This window comes from Aulonocara sp. 'chitande type north' Nkhata Bay, linkage group LG5 (genome assembly GCF_057382095.1).
Source record: "Aulonocara sp. 'chitande type north' Nkhata Bay isolate Kocher_YH1m ecotype deep benthic linkage group LG5, A_spYH_male_GT1.1, whole genome shotgun sequence".
NCBI lineage: Eukaryota > Metazoa > Chordata > Actinopteri > Cichliformes > Cichlidae > Aulonocara > Aulonocara sp. 'chitande type north' Nkhata Bay.
Window position 1 is genome coordinate 22399231 of NC_141348.1, and position 13967 is coordinate 22413197.

A 13967-nucleotide genomic window follows, 5' to 3' on the forward strand; every position below is an offset into this window, starting at 1 on the left:
GTCAGTGCACTAATAAGGAATGCGCTTTAAAGCAGTGGAATAATGTGGGTGGTCTATCACTGTGTAGTACAAACAATGTGGCCTTGAGTTTTGTTAACACTGGTTTCTCCTTGTGTCTGAACTGATATTTTGATTTCACTGAGCTGTGGTGCTATTGGTGCTGTTTTTATAATGCAGAAACTGGAATGGAATCTAAATATTATACACACACACACACACACACACACACACACACACACACACACACACACACACACACACACACACACACACACACACACACACACACACATTAGTGAAACAAGTGCCAGTCAATGTTTAATGTGCATTTTTATATTGCTATTGCCTAGACACTTATGTTACTTAACCCATGTAATAACTAGTAAAAAACACCAGTCATTGCATCATACTTTATCATCACCATGAGCAAGGTTTGAACTACACTGCTCAAAAAAATTAAAGGGAAAAAAATCATGCTGGATATCTATACTGATGCCGTTGGGTGGACTGAAACATAATGTCCCAAGGGTGTTCGACTGATTTTAGGAGAGGTGAATGTGGGGGCCAGTCAACTCTTGTCACATGAACGCGGGCATTTTCAAGCACCAGAAGGAACCCAGGACCCACTGCACCAGTGTAGGGCCTGACAGTGGGTCCAAGGATTTCATCCTGATGCCTAACTGCAGTCAGGGTGCCACCCTATACCATCACTGAGCCATTATCAAACAGGTCATGTCGTCAACTGTGCAGAAGGTGAACCTGCCGTCATCTATGAAAAGCACAGGGTGGCAGTTGTGGACCTGCCAATTCTGGAATTATAGGGCAAATGCTAATCAGGCTCCATACGGCCCACTATGAGTCTGTCTCTCATTGTCTGTGATGGTTAGACATGCTAACATTTAGACCAGTGGCCTGCTGGAGGTCATATCGTAGTTCTGGCAGAGCTCATCCTATTGACACCGGTCCAGCTGATGGGTTAAAGGCCTTCTACGGCCCTATCCAGCTCTCCTAGAGTAACTGCCTGTCTCTTGGAATCTCCTCCATGTTCTTGAGACTGTCCTGGGAGACACAGCAAACCTTCTTTTCCTCTACTGTAACTGTTATTAATTTCATTAACACCAAACCAGCTGAAACTGACCAACAACCCCATCTGTTACCTAACTGACCATATATATGCAGTAGCGGTTCATTATAAAAACATGCTTTACAGTCTTGCCTCTCTTCTCACATCACCAGACGGTGTATGAAGGTCAGGAGCTGAACCACGCCTTTGGTCTGTGCCACTATAAACACTTTTTGTTCTGGAACGAGTACCGCAGTGGTAGCATTTACAAGTTGGACACCACCACAGGCACTGCCACTCTACTGCGCAACGAGCGACCTCCCATCTTTGAAATTCGAATGTACGATGCTCAGCAGCAGCAAGGTACTGGGAAAAGCGTTATACATAACATCCATCCAAGCATGCTAACTTAAAAAGTATTATTGTCCACAGAGACAGCATCTCATAAGTGCCCATTCATCTACAGGTTCTAATGCATGTCGCGTAAACAATGGAGGCTGCAACAGTCTCTGTCTGGCCATACCAGGAGGGAGGCAGTGTGCCTGTGCAGAAGACCAAGTACTAGACAAAACTGACAACACCAGCTGCAGAGGTTTGTGCATGAACTCATTGTACGTGCTTGTGTGCGTCTGCAGGGTGTTTCTAATGGCACCAGTTTTGCTCCATTACCCACAAGGTTAAGCTTCTTGTATGTCAGACAAGATGAGTCAAGCAGTCTGACTGTATGTTTTCTAAAACTGTTAGTCCTAAAATGTTTGAACAAATGCAGACACACAAGAGCAGGCTACAAGAGCAAGCAACATCTACATACTGTAATGCAATCCAGTGCAAACTGTGCAAAAAACGCTGCCTTTGTGAAGCGTTGTCTTCAAGGTGTTCTTGTTGTTTTGCAAAAAAAACCCAGAGATTACAGTCTTTGTACAAGTGGTTCCCTTCTGGTTTTCTTGATTGTTATGCAAGCACCAGTCAGCTCAGCCTCAGCCTGTTATGGGTGGGTTTTGACTGATGGATTTCATGAATGTTCATGTAATTGTGCTTTTTCACAAAACCACGCATTTTTCCCTTCTGTGGAATATTTTCAGAATTCGTTGCAAACTCCTGCTACTTTTATGTCCCTCAGGACCTTTGTTTTTATGTTTTGTTTTTACCCCCACATTGTCTTTAACCTCCTTCTTCTCTTCTACAGCAAACCCCTCTTATGTACCTCCTCCTCAGTGCCAGCCTGGAGAGTTTGCCTGTAAGAACAACCGTTGTATCCAAGAGCGCTGGAAGTGCGACGGAGACAACGACTGTCTGGACAACAGCGATGAGGCTCTTGAACTGTGTTGTGAGTTACTGCCCGTACACGCAAACAAAACAGCTGCCCCTCCTTTTGCTACTGAGTCAGATGGTGTCCTGAATTTGTAGTGGAGCCAGAATGAAATGAGAGATTTTGAATTGAGTGGGCGAGAGTTTGTGTGTGTGAATGCCCGTGTATATGCGGGTACACGATTTCTGCGGCTCGGGAAATGCTCTCTGTCTGTCTCTCCGTCTGTCTTTCTGCCTGTGGTCAAAAGTGCAGACAGGTTTCCCTTCCAGACAAAACAACACCCCGTCCAAACCAGCTGGAATATCTACCCTCTCTTGTATTCGTTTTCACCTCACATCTCCGAACTCTCTCACCTTTCCGTTCCCCATCTCCACACACGGCTTCTTGTATTCCTGTTTCTCCCTCGCCCTTCAGTGCGCCCTTTTTTTCCCCCTCTCCAGACCAGCACACTTGCTCCGCAGACAGATTTAAGTGCAAGAACAACCGCTGCATCCCTCTGCGCTGGCTGTGTGACGGGGATAATGACTGCGGGAATGACGAGGATGAGTCCAACACCACCTGTTCAGGTAGACAAAGACTCATTTATTTTGGGTCGTTTCGGAGGTTTTTTTCTATTTATGACGTGAACTCTGCTATTTTGTGTTTTAGCCCGAACCTGCCCGCCCAATCAGTACTCGTGTGCTAGCGGGCGCTGCATCCCCATCTCCTGGACATGTGACCTGGACGACGACTGTGGTGATCGATCAGATGAGCCTGCTTCCTGCGGTTAGTCAACTTAATTTCCACCCGACAGCTCGTTGTACAAATTGTTTTGCCATATGAGCGCCACGTGAGCTAGCGCTTTATATCTAAAAGTCTTCCTCTGTCCACAGCCTACCCCACCTGTTTCCCCCTCACTCAGTTTACCTGCAACAATGGGCGCTGCATCAACATTAACTGGCGCTGTGATAATGGTCAGTTTCTCTTCTTTATTATCTCGTCTGCGTGTCTTTTATGTCGACGTACAGTAGCAACTCGTTGTTTGTCTTTGTCCCAGTTATCTGTGCATGTTTGGCCACCAGCCTCATTTTTGCATACGCTCTTCTTTTCATCATCTTTTGCGTTTGCATGTGCGTGTCTGTGTGTGCATGTGTGTGTGTGTGTGTGCAATTGGTTTTGTTGTCACGTGTTGTGCTGTTAGCCCAATCTGCTGTCTTCCATTGGTTCTGTCTTTCAGAAAAGGATTGTGAGGACGGCTCTGATGAGTTGAATTGTCCAAACCTGACCGGTTAGTGCATAGATCAACATGCACCACAAAAGCCTTGATGCTAGCCTCGCTTTAGGACTGACCAGGCAGGATTAGAAACAGTTAGGGCTGCTTTTCTGCTCATTAAACATGGCCACAAGCTGAGACCAAAACTGCTAGCATTGATTAGTCCATTGTGCACAAATTTGACACCAAGTAAACTATTCATTAAAACAAATACATTAAATAATCAAAATGTACTTTTTGAGGAATTACTGGAAACCTTAACTAAAGAATAAATGCTATTTTCCAGATGACTTCATAGTCAAATTGTTTAACAAATACTGAACATTATGTATTAGGTTGTCTCAAAAGTGCTCAGAATGCTCTGCTTCCAAGCTCAATGTATCAGCGCTGGGTACATTCTCTCATGGTGCATGGTCTGATCTATGCAGTTTCTGTGATTACTTTGACTCTCATCTTTGATGTTCAATTTAATTTGTGTTAAGTTTTTTTTTAATTTTCTCTGTCGTAATTGAGAAAAGATGATATCTATCTATCTATCCACCTGTCTATCTATCATCTGCACTGCATGCCTCACAAAGTGAGTAAGTTAGCGTTGCTTCACTGCATTTGTTTTCCAGATAACGACTGCGGGGACAACAGTGACGAGGCAGGTTGTAGTCACTCCTGCTCCAGCGCTCAGTTCAAGTGTAACAGCGGCCGCTGCATCCCAGATTACTGGACCTGTGACGGAGACAATGACTGCGGAGACTACAGTGACGAGACCCATGCAAACTGCACCAATCAGGGTCTGTATCTAACCTCCATATTGTCTCTTGAAACTTTTCCACTGCTGCAGAATATTGCTTTCCAATCGAATGCACCTTTAACTAGAAAAAGCAGTGTGTTAAAATATCCTTTAAAAAAATCAGTGTGTTAAGAGTCAAGTTTTCTGTTTAGATAAAGCCTTGCTACACTTGTGCGAACAAGTTTTGCCTTGACTTCAACTTGAAGAGGTTTGTTTCATCTCTTTTCTGAACTTCATGTTTCTGTTCACGCAGCACTCCCAAGGATGTTATGTGATGTTATTCAGACACTTGAAGTCGTTTAAATATCAGGCAGGGAAATCTGACACAGTACTTAGCGAAGTTTTATGGTGTATTGCATTTGGAAGGAACAAAAAACAAACATGATTTAAAAAGTAGCTATCGAACGTGACAATTGTACTATACAGAAATAAAATAATACAATAAAAGGACCTGCAGCTGATGGAACAGACTGCATTCTATTACCAACCTCTGTTGTACCCATAAAAATGTATGATAATTGATTTCCCCTGACAAAGAATTTGCATTTATATACTATATAATTAGTATTCATATTTAATAATAAAAGCTTTAGTTGAAGAATGGCTAAGAAGGAGTACTGGCAATAAATGTGAGGAAAGGGGAAAAAGACATTGTGCACTAAAAGTTACGGGCCACTGGCTTACCATAGAAGCTACTTTCGGCTGCTCCCTTATTGACAAGGCGTCGTCACAGCGGGTAGCTCCACATGTTTGATTTGCCAGAGTTTTTACGCTGCATGGCCCTTCCAAAGGAATTTGAGTCTCCTCCTGGGACCAAACCGTGGAGGTTTCGCTTGTTAGCCACTACGCTACAGAGCCCCTACGAAGGCTACTGGCTAAAGTAAAGTGTAAAGTGTGCGTGTTAGTCCCCATAGGGAAATAGTTCCTCTGCATTTAACCCATTCACCCAGTGAAGCAGTGGGCAGCCACCAGTGCAGCGCCCGGGGAGCAGTGTGTAGGGACGGTACCTTGCTCAGGGGTACCTCAGGGTAGCCGTTCAGTGGAGTCGAACCCCCGACCTTCCGATCATTGGGCCACCACTCTACCTACTGAACTATCCCTGCTATCCCTGGCTGAAAGTATAGGTTGGATATTTTGCAGTGTTTCTTAGTTGAAACAAACAAGACTGAATGAGTTTACAGAAGTCAAATTTATGTTAAACATTCAAGCTCATGTTCAAGCTGGTGTTTATGAAGCACAGGTAGCTGTTAGTGTCACGGATGGTTCTGCATTAATTTCTTTATTTAATCTCTTTCTTTTGTTTAGTTGATTCAATGGGTTTCGTGTCCGTAAGTCACTCTGTCTGTTAGGTACAACCTTTGACACCCAATAATTCAGATATACCTACTTATACTTATAAGTAACTTCTCTTAAAAGCAGCGAAATAAATCAAATATATTTTCCTGCTGTAACGAACTGCCTGCTGATGTGTAGAAAACAGTGACCTTCTGAATTCACGCTTAAAGCTTTTCTGTCAAATCTGTCCTTCTGCGTGCTAATTTCTAACGGGCACCTCATTAGTTTTAGTTCTCAATCTTTTGAAGTCGCACATTGTTTTTGCTCAAGGCTGCGTGTCCTAATGCGAGAGATGTCGCAAAACGGCGTCACTTTCGAGTGATGTCTTTTTGATGTCTTGTTTTTTGGTTTGTTTTGTGTTTTTTCAGCCACTCGCCCGCCTGGAGGTTGTCATACAGATGAGTTTCAGTGTCGGATGGATGGCCTGTGCATCCCCTTGCGCTGGCGCTGTGATGGGGACACTGACTGCATGGACATGAGCGATGAGAAGAACTGTGAGGGTGTCACGCACATGTGTGATCCAGCTGTCAAGTTTGGCTGCAGGGACTCCGGTGAGGAATCCACACTTCTTAAAATGCACCGACTAATTTCATTCTGCTTCTAATGACATTTTATGCAACGTTCTGACGGACGTTGCTCGTGAAATAACCCTGCCTTCTGTCTGTAGCACGCTGCATCAGCAAAGCCTGGGTTTGTGATGGCGACAGCGATTGTGAGGACAACTCAGATGAGGACAACTGTGAGGCACTGGTGTGTAAGCTCTCTCACCATGTGTGTGCCAACGACTCCACCATCTGCCTGCCCGCGGAGAAACTTTGCGACGGAGCTGACGACTGCCCAGATGGTTCTGATGAGAAACTCTGTGGTAAGGAACAACACCACCCAGGCTATGTCTCATTGCAGGGAACGCAACGCAGCAAGTGAAGGCCTGCATTTAAAATGATCGCTAAAATAAATCAACGGTTAAGTACATCTGTTCCTTTTATCTACAGACTTGTGTTCGCTGGACAACGGCGAGTGCAGCCATAACTGCACAGTGGCTCCCGGAGAGGGGGTCATTTGTTCCTGTCCTCTGGGCATGGAGTTGGGGGCTGACAACAAGACTTGTCAGATCCAGAGCTTCTGCGCTAAACACCTGAAGTGCAGTCAACGCTGCGAGCAGAACAAGTTCAGTGTCATATGTTCGTGCTACGACGGCTGGGAACTGGAGCCTGACAAGGAGAATTGCAAGAGCACGGGTAAGGGATCATGGAAACAAAAGGCAGATTTAGGGAAGTGAGCAGGGGTGTGTGTGTGTGTGTGTGTGTGTGTGTGTGTGTGTGCGTGCGTGCGTGTGTGTGTGTGTGTATAGAATTGAGTTACACAGGAGGGGGAGAAGAAGTGACCCTTACTATACCTCATCACTGCCAAAACAGCAGAATCGAAGGGTGGTTTGGTTTCGGGATGAAGGAAATGAGAGGCAAGCCAAGCAGGAAACTGTGGTTGGAGAGGATGCATATCGCCAGAATATGGTATTCTTTTTGGACAATAGACAGTACACTGGAGACAGGAAAGGGGAACATATTACATTGTTTTAATGAGAGTATATGACATGTAAAAAGATTCATGAAGAAAACCTAGCTAGTGTTTTCTGACTACCAGTTTTAGTTTATGAAAAAGTGATTATTAAATGTCAAAGAAAAAACTAAAGAGCTGATGTGTTTTTAAAAAAAATTATTAAAGTCATTAAAAGTGCAATTTGGGAAAGACAGAAAATACTTAATCACTTTATATCAACTTTGAATTTTGTAATCCACATAAAGAATGTAGCTATCTCCCTGCAGCAACGAGGACACAGATTTATGATGCTGCCTCTCACTGCCAGGTCTTAGAGACTAGCCACCAGCACCCTGTCATTCATCCTGCTGCCCGTATGGCTGCCTGTTAGGTACAGATAACTCCTGTCTTATTTACACTGAGTTTTAATTACCAGGGATTAGAGCCACTTTCATACCCCCTCCTTTGCTGGTCAAGCCACACACGGCAGAGGAACAGGGCTGCAGGGTTTTCCATGCTGCACAGCAGAGCCATTTTGGAGCGTTTTGAGTATCAATCAACGGTGACCAAGCAAAAGTTTTAACCCTTTATGATCTGGTTAGCTCCATATTTTAGGATATTGTTTTTTTCCTCTTTCCACAGATCCTTTCAAACCCTTTATCATTTTCTCCAACCGCCATGAGATCCGCCGCATTGATTTGAATAAGGGAGAGTTCAGCGTGTTAGTTCCTGGGCTCAGAAACACCATAGCCCTGGACTTCCATCTCAACCAGAGTGCCCTCTATTGGACTGACGTCGTGGAGGATAAGATCTATCGTGGGAAGCTGTCTGAGAATGGAGGTGAAGCCTTGTACTGTAACAGGGTTTTATGCCTAAAAGACCTAAAAGCACCACCTCTTTGGTTTGTTTTGACAATCGAGGGTCCGCTAAGTTTCATGCCAGAATGCACGATCTTCATCAGTGAAAAACAATTCTATTTGCAGCTGAAAACATCTGGAAATTGGCCTTCCAATTGCAGTGCAATGATTAGGTTTTCTAGGATTTTATTGAGCTGAAAGGAACACATTGGAATGCAGGGCCCCTTTTCTGTGCTTAAAAGCAGAATAGACTGTAGAGTGTGTACAGCTATGCTGCTGGAGCTGTGGCTTCTGGGTAACAGAACATCAGATACTTCATCACATAAGGTCAGACCGGTCAATCAAGACCTGCTGCATCAGGCAAGCAAGGCGTCATCATGGCTGCAGCAGCAATAATGAGGAAATTATGTGCACAAGTCTCCACTTATATTGTGCATCTTACTGTATGTTTATTTGCTTGTTGTGTGTCATGTTTACTTACACAGTCCATAGGCTACATGCAGCAGTATGTGTATGCTTTCATTGTGGCAGAGAGGATAATGACTCGTGTAATTAGACCCTGATTAGGAGCCCAACGGAAAATGAAAGGGTTAGAAAGGGGCTGGAAAATGTGTCTCTTTGCTCCTGGAAGACACCACACATTTGAGACCTTTTCTGCAATTGTAGCATCACCACCCATGCTGAACAATACTACTGTATTTACCATTTGATTAAAGAAAATCGCAGAGTTAACTTCTTATCCAAATAGCTCCATTGCATTTACATAATTTGTCAAACTAAAACTGGATTAGCAGTTAAGATTAGAAATGTAGTCGTCAGCAAATCCCAGCCTCTGCAGCCTTTAATGCTACATGTTGAGATACTGTGTGAATTTAAAAAATGTAAGCACCCCAGAGGAGTGTTTATTTTATTGAGTAGTGAGATGAAATATGATGTTTGAACATATGCCCTGATTTTTTTCTCTTCTTGTAGCTTTAACCAGCTTTGATGTGGTAATCCAGTACGGGCTGGCGACACCAGAGGGTCTGGCAGTCGACTGGATAGCGGGAAACATTTACTGGGTGGAAAGCAACCTGGATCAGATAGAGGTAGCCAAGTTGGATGGAACCATGAGGACCACGCTACTGGCGGGGGAGGTGGAGCACCCCCGAGCTATTGCTCTTGACCCCCGGGATGGGTAACAGCTGTTTATTCCGCCTCCTCCTCATATCAAGGAGAACACGTTAACATCACGTTACAATGGCTCTAATTGTTTTGGCTGTAACTACGGAGCTTTTTCAGTTATAAACCTTGCTGACTGTTTCATTTCGTGTTATGGTTCTTTAGGATTCTCTTCTGGACAGACTGGGATGCCAGTTTGCCAAGGATTGAAGCTGCATCCATGAGTGGAGAAGGCAGGAAGACTATCCATAAGGAAACGGGCAATGGAGGCTGGCCAAATGGACTCACTGTGGATTATTTAGAGCGTCGCATCCTGTGGATTGATGCCAGGTTGTACAGAGGGAAAAACATGAAAATATTTGCACATAAATGTTCAGTAATACTCCGAAACATAGCTAAAACTTGTGCTTTATGCAGGTCTGATGCCATCTATTCAGCCAAGTATGATGGTTCTGGACTAATTGAGGTTCTGAGGGGCCACGAGTATCTGTCGCATCCGTTTGCTGTCACCATGTACGGTGGAGAAGTTTACTGGACAGACTGGAGGACCAACACGCTGGCCAAGGCAAACAAGTGGACCGGGAGCAACGTCACAGTGGTGCAGAGAACCAATACGCAACCCTTTGACCTTCAAGTGTACCATCCATCCAGACAACCACAGGGTAGGAAACAGACACACACTCATGTATGCACCACCATTCAATCAGTATATGGAAAGATTACAATCTGAAATTATCTACAAGTTTCTGCCTTCAAAGTTGTTAATTGTACATTTTGAGTTACTGACAGTCATAAACTGAATCACCCCACAAGAAAGTTTGTGTAAGTCAAGACCACTACAGTCAGTATTTCCATCTGCAGTCATTTATAGTTGGCCGTTCTGAGACCTCTCTGACCTCCATCTGCTTATAATGAAAGCCTAAGGCATGTGACGAGACACGAAGGCATCGATAAAACTGTCAGAACAGTAATTAGACAGGAACACCATGCAAGGGGGGAGCTGATTTTGGGAGGGGGGCTGCAAAGTGGCTTGCAGAATTCACGGGGAAAAGAAGTTTTACACTATGCTGAATTTTCTTGACCATTAGGAAGTATAATTACATTCGATTTTAAGCACACATTAAAACATTTCATTGACCTTCATACTTTTAAAATACAACCTTTTCTGTGCTCATGTCTCCGTAGCTCCTAATCCGTGTGCAGCTAAAGACGGCAAAGAGCCCTGCTCTCACCTGTGCCTCATCAACTTCAATCAGACGTTCTCCTGTGCTTGTCCTCACCTCATGAAGCTGGGCCCTGACAAACGCACGTGTTACGGTAAGGCTGAGCTCACGAACACAAATGCAACCACTGTGGAAAATAGACTCGTTGAGTCTTTCTTAGCCTCCACGCAGTCCTGTTCTTTTCTTGAATGTTACTGTCTAATCCCTGTCCTTGCAGAATTGTTTATTTATAATTTCTTTTATTTTTCTCTTGGAGAAAAAGAGAGAGGATTAAACAGACTTTTTTTTTTTTTTTTGTTGCTTTGAGGTCTTTTTGCTGTGACAGCTTTGGAGCGTATTGAGGTGTCCGTCTGTAAAATAGTGAAAGCTGGCCTGTTTATTCAGTGTGTGAGTTTAATATTCAAGGCAGCACTTTCTATTATCTTCGGCGGTAATGGAATGGAGAGCCCCATTCTGTCTGATGCAAGCATCAGACACATCCCCCAGCTTCCACCACCGGCTCTGGGATGGCCAATACAGCCCGGCGCTGTCATTACTCTGCCCTCTCCGGCTCTCTTTCCCTCCTTTGCTGTCTATCATTTAAGCCGCACACAGTTAAATGATACTTGACTGTTGAGACCAGTGCAATTGCAATGTATCTTCACTGATTGAATTCGCTCGCTCTACTCTGGCTGTGCTATTGAGTTAGCCAGCCAGACACAATCATTAGTCAAAAGATGCAATTGGATCAACTGTTTGTTCAAGTGGTAGGAATAATGCGTGGATGTACTGATCCATGCTGTAACCATCTATCCGCAGCTCTGACTCATGCATTAGTGTGTACTCGTGCATTTGACTTGAAGCTACATTTAACTCCCGATTACTCACATTGAATACCAAGGGTCCACGTCAACATCTTGTGTCTCCCGCAGAGTCTCGCCAGTTCTTGCTGTACGCTCGGCAGATCGAGATCAGAGGAGTAGACATCGACAACCCGTATTACAACTATATCATCTCCTTCACTGTGCCGGATATCGACAACGTGACTGTGGTGGACTATGATGCTCTGGAGCAGCGTATCTACTGGTCAGATGTCCGTACTCAGACCATCAAGAGGGCGTTCATCAATGGCACTGGAGTTGAAACTGTGGTTTCTGCTGGTATGATGGAGGCAACACGACACATTACAGAACATAATTAAAAGGCTCATTATTTAGAGCCTTACTTTAAGAAACAAATATAGCAGGGTAATTTTATCAGACTGCACCAAGATTTTTGTCCAGTAGTTAAAAATTAATGCTTCTCTCACTTCTAGATTCCTAGTATGCAGATGCTGTTATGTACAAGGGCTCTACACAACAAAACTCATTAGCTTGGGGAATGGCGATCTTTTGCCTGAAATAATAACCTGAGTGGGCACGTTTTGGTGGATGATCTATGCCAGCTAACTCTGTCTTTAAAAAAAAAAACAAGTTAGCTGGAAACAATAAAAGATTCAGGTGATAAAATGTGTCATCAGTTGTCCTGTTAGCCAACAAATGCAGTACTGCATTTTCTAACCTATGGACACGTGTCCATAGAAAACATCTGTTTTTAAAAAAAAAAGGCTGATTAATAAGAGTTTGTTCGTGTTCTTCATCTTTCATCAGATTTGCCCAATACTCATGGTCTGGCTGTCGACTGGGTGTCCAGGAACCTGTTCTGGACCAGTTATGATGCCAACAAGAAGCAGATTAATGTTGCCAGACTGGACGGCTCCTTCAAAAATGCTGTCATCCAGGGCTTAGACAAACCCCACTGTCTAGTGCTCCATCCAGTACTGGGGTTGGTCTCGCACACAAATGCACACACACACTCATACTATAAAGCTGTCATGTGTCGCCACGCTGAAGCTTTCAGAAATTGCTCACAGACACCCTCCTGGCTTCACCTATAACTTGCAACAGATACAAGCAGAAGTCTGCACAAAGACACACACAAACAATCATACAAAGTCTGTCTGGCAGGTTCCCCTCTGTGTGCGCTCACAGTAATTCAGTTCCTGACCTCGGAGTGTTTTGTCACTCAGGAAGTGGTTCCAATCCTTCTCCCCTCATGCCGCCTCTCTCTGTCTTTTTTTTCTATTTCTGTTTCAAAAGTTTCTGTGCTCAGAGTATAAATAATTTACAGCAAGTGTCTCTGTTGTTTTGTGTTTCTTTTTCTGTTTCTCATCACTTTCTTCACTGTGTTTATCTTACATCCTGTCCGTTCCTGTCTTGCCTTGCATAAGTTTTTCTTTTTTTGCCAGCTCCATGAACTCAGTCTTTTCTCAGTCCATCAGAGAATAAAAAAGTCCATCTGTATTCATATACTCAGTTTTGATCTGCTGGAATATGTGGGCTTTTGTGTGTTTGAGGTCAGTGAAGAAAAGATATTTTCTTAAGACAAGTCTCTGCCTCTGTGTGCATTATTTCCACTGTACTCCTTCCTCTCTGTGAAAGGCTTTAGCCTCCTTAAGAGGAGGAATGTTTCCGATCTGAGCATTGTTGGCGTGAGAGAAAATGAGAAGCAGATGTGAGATCTGTGAGCTCTCCCCTTTTTCTGGCACACAAACACGCTGACCCCACCAAAGGTGGGTGGGGTCAAAGAAAGTTGAGGCGGGGCAAAGAGTTGGGAGGGAAATGTGTGTGCGTGTTTGTGTGTGTGTGTGTGTGTGTGTACACAAACATGACAATATAGGGGTTTATATGCTTCAGATGCTTTATTTAAGGGTAGTTAACAAACAAAGGAAGGGCGTGGTGGCTCTGGCTGGATTTAACAGAAAGTGAATGAGCATAGAAAATGTGCAGTCCAAACAAAGTGGCACACACACGTATATACATGTTACCCTCTATACTCTGCATATGTGCATTTCCTCATGACAGTTTGAGAAGCAGTCATTTATGTGAGTGCATCTGGTGTGGGAGATTAAAGCTGTCAGCGGTTGATCGGGACATTAATTAACTGCTGAACTAAACGCACTGAAATATAGTTTCTTATTTGTCAGGTTTTTGCCAGCTTTATTTCTGCCTCACTCATCGTCATTACAGTCTGTTGATGCGATTTTGGCTTTGAAATGAAAACGGCAGATTGCGTTTTAGAAAAGTCCAAATAAGCTCGCGTGCAGTTCGGTGTTGCTCACAGACCTGATGCTCTCATTTCTTATCGATAACATCACTGTTGTTCATGCTTTGTGTACCTATAGGCTTTATGGTTTTCAGTGGCGTACTACCACGGTTGGTTCAAGTTTAATAGTGATGTAGTAAAATTTCTCTCTCTCTCTCTTCCTGTTGCGCATCATATCTTTGTGGATTCTCTGCGCACCTCCATCAGGAAGCTGTACTGGACAGATGGGGACAACATCAGCATGGCCAACACAGATGGCACCAACCGCAGCGTCCTCTTCACCAACCAGAAAGGCCCTGTTGGTGAGTTAGCGGCTCTTTTCTG

At 44.0% G+C, this 13967-nt stretch overlaps 1 protein-coding gene across 2 annotated transcripts in view; it reads left to right on the plus strand.

Moving 5' to 3' along the window:
* Positions 1-13967, plus strand: part of lrp1aa (low density lipoprotein receptor-related protein 1Aa) — a 102003-nt gene that overhangs the window by 57406 nt on the left and 30630 nt on the right. For both annotated transcript variants that reach the window (XM_086292174.1, XM_086292175.1), the window contains exons 14-31: positions 1237-1426; positions 1530-1655; positions 2250-2390; positions 2813-2938; positions 3021-3137; positions 3245-3325; positions 4242-4409; positions 6112-6294; positions 6411-6608; positions 6736-6981; positions 7922-8119; positions 9109-9313; positions 9463-9627; positions 9715-9959; positions 10483-10614; positions 11432-11659; positions 12149-12323; positions 13851-13945. In XM_086292174.1, coding sequence (XP_086148300.1) covers positions 1237-1426; positions 1530-1655; positions 2250-2390; positions 2813-2938; positions 3021-3137; positions 3245-3325; positions 4242-4409; positions 6112-6294; positions 6411-6608; positions 6736-6981; positions 7922-8119; positions 9109-9313; positions 9463-9627; positions 9715-9959; positions 10483-10614; positions 11432-11659; positions 12149-12323; positions 13851-13945 — 3019 coding nt within the window. The remainder of the gene's footprint in view (positions 1-1236; positions 1427-1529; positions 1656-2249; positions 2391-2812; positions 2939-3020; positions 3138-3244; positions 3326-4241; positions 4410-6111; positions 6295-6410; positions 6609-6735; positions 6982-7921; positions 8120-9108; positions 9314-9462; positions 9628-9714; positions 9960-10482; positions 10615-11431; positions 11660-12148; positions 12324-13850; positions 13946-13967) is intronic.